Raw genomic sequence first — 6,084 nt, forward strand, 5'->3', positions numbered from 1 at the left:
AATGGTAAAGTAAGGGTCGAGAATCGAACTCGCGACCGATCTTTACTTTGTCTCTGTCTCTTCTTCGTGCCACTCTACAGTCAAGGAGCTCTTCCACTCGTCGCTTCGATCGAGAACTTGCTCGAGCGCTGCCTGGCGGCGACGCACAACGTGGTGGAACGCTGCGATGCTCCTCGCGTCGCCGCTTCGATCGGGGCCTTGATCGTCGCTGCTATCACTGCTTGTTGGTGGCTCGGATTTGAAGCCAGTGACTGTTCTCGTCAGCGATTTCCACAAGTACTCGAATTGCGAAGCTGGAAAACAGAGATACGAACGATTCCTATCAGCTTGAGTCGATCAAAAGAAGTTTTCTTTTTTTTTCTATGTCCTTGCCTTCGCTGCGAGTGTCGAAGCTGCGAACCGTGCAAATCAGCCTCCACGGCCGCCCCACGCGCCCCGACTTGGATCCACCAACGAGCTCTCCATTGTGTTGTCTCAACCTGGAACAAAATCGTCAAAACTTTAGCGCGATCAATCCATGAACTCGAGCGACAAATGGCCAACTTATCCAAGAGAAAAACAAGCTCAAAGAGAGCTTTTGAGATACCTGCGATGGACATTGCGAGTAATCCCCACGTAGGTCCTCTTGCAATCGGCGGAGAGGAGGAGATAGGCAGCCCAATCGTCCGAGTCCTCCTCGTAGAGAATTTGATCCGGGACCTTCCTCATCACGTCGAAATCCGACTGATCCAGCCCGTAGCGCGACAGATCGTCGTTGCTAATCTTCCTACTCAGCGAATGCTGCTGCTGCTGCTGCTGTGCTTGCTTGCCCTCATCACCGCGAGAGGGCGACACCAATTTGGAGATGGAGAATCGAGACGAAGAACAGCACGGACCGGAGCATCCCTGCCCCAAATTCACCCGCCGGAAGATCCTGCCACCATTGCTCGCAGCAAGAATCATCCCGCCGCTAGCCGCGTCGGAAGCAGCAGCTCCACAAACATCGCGAAGAACCCTAATCCAAGCACTTGCATTTTCAAGCATTAGCTATTAGCAATATACTGTCACAAACGATCGATCTCCTTCACAAGCTCGCCCCATTCCCGTTGGATCGCTGCTGCGTCGCCGCTGTCTCATCGCTAGCAGCCGCGGCAATCGGGATCTCATCGCCCTCGTCAGTGAAATCATACCTCTCCCCGATCTTCCTCAGCTGCTCGAACACCTCGAGCATGGATGGGCGATCGTTGGGCGCGTAGAGCACGCACCCACACGCGATCTTGAGCGCCTGGAGCAGCTCCCCATCGTCCGCAGCGCCACCGCTGAGCGATTTGTCGATGGCGTCGCCGCTCCGCCCACTCGCGTAGAGCGCCCCGACCCATTCCACCAAGCTCCCCTTGAAATCGCCCACCGTCACGTCCAGCGGCTTCTGGCTCGTTAGCAGCTGGAGCAGCACGACACCAAAGCTGTACACGTCGCCCTTGGCGGTAGTGATGGGCACCCGGCGGTACTCGGGCGCGTCGTGGCCCGGGTCACCCACCGTGCCGCCGGCGGTAAGGACGTCCGCATTGAGGTGGCCGCCCGCGGGCGCCACGATCCGGGCTAGCCCAAAGTCCGTGATCCTCGCGTCGAAGTCGTCGTCCAGGAGGATCGTGTGCGTGCTGAGGCTCCGGTGGAGGATCCGCGGGTTGCAGCCGTGGTGGAGGTAAGCCATGCCGCGCGACGCGCCCAGCGCCACCTTGAGCCGCGCGGGCCAGTCGAGCCGGTCCAGCGTGCCGTGGGCGTCATGCAGCCAGCTCCACAGCGTGCCGTTGGTCATGTGCTTGTACAGGAGGAGCCGCTCGCCGCCCGTGACGCAGTACCCGAGTAGCGGTACCAGGTTGGCATGACGGACCAGGCCCAACGCCTCCACCTCGGCCCGAAACTGTGCGGCGTCGCTGCTACTACCGCGCGGCGCGGGCGCCAGGCGCTTCACCGCCAGTACGGACCCGTCCCGGAGCGTCGCGCGGTACGCCACCCCGGTGGCGGCGCTTCCGGCGTCGATGACGTTGTCCCGCGAGAAGCTCTCGGTGGCGGCCATGAGATCCGAGAGCTTGATCTTGACAAGGAACTGCTCGAACATGGACACGGTGATGCTGCGCGGCGCCTTGATCTTCTTGGCCCAGGTGGTGTCGTCGCGCATCGTCTTGGGCCGGCGGCTCAAGTAGAACGCCACGGCGGTGATTGCGAGAAGGATCACCGCGCCGCCAACCACAGTCCCGGCAATGATCCCGGCGCTGGCCTTCGACCCGCCGCCGCAGCTCTTGGAGAGCGGCGGACCGCACAGCCCGGCATTGTCCTGGAACTGGAAATTCGGCGCGGGGCGACTGGCGAGGATGGGCGGGATCTCGCCGCTGAGCTGGTTGCCCTCGAGGTGGAGCTCCGCGAGGCGCGGAAGAACACCGAGCTGCCCGGGGATGCTGCCAGTGAGGTGGTTCTGCTGCAAATCCAGGGCGTTAAGGTACTGGCACTGGGAGAGCTCGCCGGGGATCGATCCGGAGAAGTCGTTGCCCGAGAGGTCGAGGCGGACGAGGAAGGGCAGCGATTTGCAGAGATCCGCGGGGATGGCGCCCGAGAAGGAGTTGCCCGAGAGATCCAAGCCCGTGAGACTGGAGCATTTGTCGAGACCCCGGGGGAAGGAGCCCGAGAGGCCGGCGGCGCGGAGGGATAGGGAATAAATCTTGGCCTCGGATGGGTGGAGGCACTGGACGCCCACAGCGTTGCAAATGGAGCTGCTGGAGCTGCTGTTGGCGGACCAGGAGCTCAGGTAGCCCGATTGATCGATGACCGAGAGGCGGAACTCGCTGAGGCACTCCAAGTCGGTCTGGCAGTGGATGAAACCCACAAGAACGAGGAGCAGTGGCAGTAGGAGCGGCGGCGGCCACAATCTTAGCAGCGGCGGTAAGAGATCCATGGTGACCTTGATCTTCCCTAGCTAGCGCAACCCTACATTGCTCTTTCTTACCTGGAATGAAGAAGCCCTAGCCCTTGCCTTCCAAGGGGTTAAAGTTTACCACACCTTTAAGCGTTAGGTTTTAGGCTTTGCGAATATTCTTTAGTTTAACATGGAGAGCAAGAAGTGGTGGTTTTGGAGCTCATCTGAGACGCTGTAAGTCATTTCTTGTTGAAATGTTTCCATAAGCCTTGCTTGGGCATACACCTGAAGTTTGGTAGAGATGAAAGGCACTGATTGAATTTGCTAGCTGTAGTGGTTTCTTGAGTGACATGGAGTGTCACACTTCATGAGGTGGTGACTTCTATACATGGTAATGTGACGTGGAGTGTCACAAGTTCCAGTCAAATTCTGGTAACTTCTACTAGCAGATGTAGTGTCCCAATCTGCTGAATTTCATGTTGAGTTGTGGCAATTTGCATGCTTCTTTATGAAGTCAAACATTGTATACATGGTTGGGATGTATTTTTGACACTTGATTTCTTCATGACGGGAAACTTATTGACACCCTGTTGTCTTTGTAGATACATAGGCTCTACACCATGATCACATGGCAACTTCCAATGGCAAGGAGAGGTCCTCTGTTCCTAAGTAGGATCTGTTGTTCTTAGGATCCTCGAGAGCTGGTTCAGCTGTAGGCTCTTTGGACCTAGCAAGTGAGGAATTATGCTTTTTGGGGATGGTGGAATACTGGGTGGCTAGGGATGGGATGGTGACAAGATTAGGGAAGCACTCATGTCCATTTGCTATGCATCTAATTGAAGTTGCACACTTGGGTAGCTTGATCAAAAGATCTTCCATGTGAAATACCTAACCTACAATGGTGAAGATTTTAACATTTATCTCAAGTTTTTGAATGTGCAGCACAAAACAACAAAGTAGAGGGGTGTAAAGAACCAACTCGCCAAGGTGTTGTAGGCTAAAGGATCCCCGAAAGCATGACCAAAATGACAAAGAGTTCATCGAATGGGACCGAGTCGAAGATCGAGTCCAAGACCGACTCTGAGACCGAGTTCGAAATAAAGTCTAGGACCGGGTCAAGGGGTGAAAGCCCAAAGCGTGTGTCTCCTGGGGGGGGGGGGGGGGTTGCAAGGGGTTCCAAAAGTATAGTAGGGATAGTGAGGTCTAGGAACCAGTTTTGAAGGAACTCTTAAGTGGGGCTTCCAAATTGACTTGAGGTTGGGACTGGGACCGAAGGGCCTTGGGTGGGAGTGAACATGGACTTGGTTGGTGCTGAAGGGGCCATCCAAGGAAGTGCTCAAGAGCAGCTCCCACTCCCGAAAGGGAAACCGACTACGGTGCTCCCGGCTCATGTGGAGTGGTGCCCCACTTGAGTACCATGCGGCTCATTGGTCCTCGCCCTTCCTAGGGGCTTGGGCCTTCCTTCGGGATGGAAGTGGGGGGGTAGAGGTACCCATACCGGACCGTTAGGCCACGGTGTTTCACCCCGGCGTCCCGAAGCAAGTGTTGCACCCAAGACTTGGGATTTAGAGGGTTCCATGATCAAAGTCTTGTGGTACCAAGGGGTGTTAGGAACCTGGAGGCTTGGTGTGCTTGGCTGCTTGTACCTGCGGGGAGTGTAGCCGAACCTTAAGTCCAATCTAACCCGGGGAGGGGGATTGGGAGAGATTTGGGAATCCGTGGATGGATGGTTAACGCTCCGTTGTTCGTGAAGTGAGTAGTTGAAACCAAGTAAGACCAAGTAGGAGTTGGTACCATAGGTGGGAACCTTGGCGAGGGAACTTAGCAAAACCCAAGGCATGGTTGGACGGATAGACAAGGTAAGCTGGCAAATTGGAAAGGAAAAATTTGTGGCTTACAAAGGGGAGGATAAAATAAATGCTCTGTGTATGTATTTTGATGGAGAAAAAAGACAAGGATCACATAGAGACATAGGAGGAAGCCATGGCTTGGTGTGGGTAAATATTTCAGCTTGGCAATCCCATTGATAGGGCGTGCAATCACACCCTATAAGCCTAATCAGCTTATATAGGTTTATTAGGCAACTCTATTATAGCCACACGGGTTCTAAATCAAGACCCTGATAGCAATGCATCAGATTTTCTGCAATAGTTTATCAGCAATTGTGAAGGCAAGAGCTACAGTATACAAGAGCAAGCCTCTACAAATGTTTCTTGTACCAGCTGAAGAGGGAATTTCTAAGGCCAAGGCTGCTGGGAAACTTGTCAAGATTCTTGTGCTTCAGAACTATTTTAAAAAATTTTGGTGTGGAGCTCGCCCAATAGATAGATTTTTTTAGAAGTCTCTATAAGCAGCAAGAGTACTAGGGGCAAGGTAAAAGAAGAGGCAAAGTAAAGAGCATTTTTCTAAGGTGATAACTGTGGGAAATGGGCTCTTTTATGCTACAAAAGGATAATTGAAATTAATTGTAATTTCTTATCTGTTTGAGTTAATAGCATTTGATTTAATAGGGCTTTTTCTATGGTCAACTATATTATTATTATCTTAACTACTTGATTCATTGATTAAAAGTTAATGCTCTTACTAATGCATTTGAGATTGTTGTTAGATACTTCAATCTTCAATTGAATAGTGTTCTAACATTTTTGTTTAGAGTGGATTTTCTCAGATAATAATTCCACTTTTATGGCTAAGATATTTAATGTTTTGACATTTTAATTAGGGATATACCACACTTTCATAAGTGTTTATTATCCAAAAATAGCTGGTTTGGTGGAATTGATTTGGACCTTTAAAGGGATGATAATAAAGTATGTTAACTTTTAATATTTGGATTGAGATGGTTATTTGCCATCTTTTCAGTATATATATGTTATAAAGGTACAGAGTTTTCTTGGTATTTCACCATATAAATTTTTATATAGTCATGATTTGGTATTACTAATAAAGTTGAGTTTACCTTCATGATTTCCATGAGCTGATAATGTTAGTTTTAATATTAGTATTTGATAAACATTCTAGTTCAAATGAATTTTATTGAACACTTGGGTTACATATAAGTGGGATAACAATGACATTACAATTTCCATCATCATCCATCTGAGGAGTATAAAGTGGATAATCTAGTATTAATTCATTTTCCTAATTTTAAGATATGTGGTTTGTCTAAAAGGTTCTTTGCTCAATGGAAAGGA

At 51.1% G+C, this 6,084-nt stretch overlaps 2 protein-coding genes across 2 annotated transcripts; both read right to left on the bottom strand.

Annotated features, from left to right (window-relative positions):
* Positions 1-5: 5 nt before the first annotated feature.
* Positions 6-1,023, bottom strand: LOC112345295 (structure-specific endonuclease subunit SLX1 homolog). The gene is made up of 3 exons (XM_024671714.1): positions 587-1,023; positions 373-479; positions 6-293 (listed from the first exon to the last, which is right to left on the bottom strand). The coding sequence occupies exons 1-3, from the start codon at positions 1,021-1,023 to the stop codon at positions 43-45; spliced, it is 795 nt and encodes a 264-aa protein (XP_024527482.1). The 3' UTR covers positions 6-42.
* LOC9631812 (probable inactive receptor kinase At1g27190) lies at positions 996-3,006 on the bottom strand. The gene has a single exon (XM_002967237.2). The coding sequence runs from the start codon at positions 2,927-2,929 to the stop codon at positions 1,064-1,066; it is 1,866 nt and encodes a 621-aa protein (XP_002967283.1). The 5' UTR covers positions 2,930-3,006; the 3' UTR covers positions 996-1,063.
* Between the last annotated feature and the right edge of the window lie 3,078 nt (positions 3,007-6,084).

The sequence above is a fragment of the Selaginella moellendorffii genome, unplaced genomic scaffold (assembly GCF_000143415.4).
Source record: "Selaginella moellendorffii unplaced genomic scaffold, v1.0 SELMOscaffold_8, whole genome shotgun sequence".
Classification (NCBI taxonomy): Eukaryota; Viridiplantae; Streptophyta; class Lycopodiopsida; order Selaginellales; family Selaginellaceae; genus Selaginella; species Selaginella moellendorffii.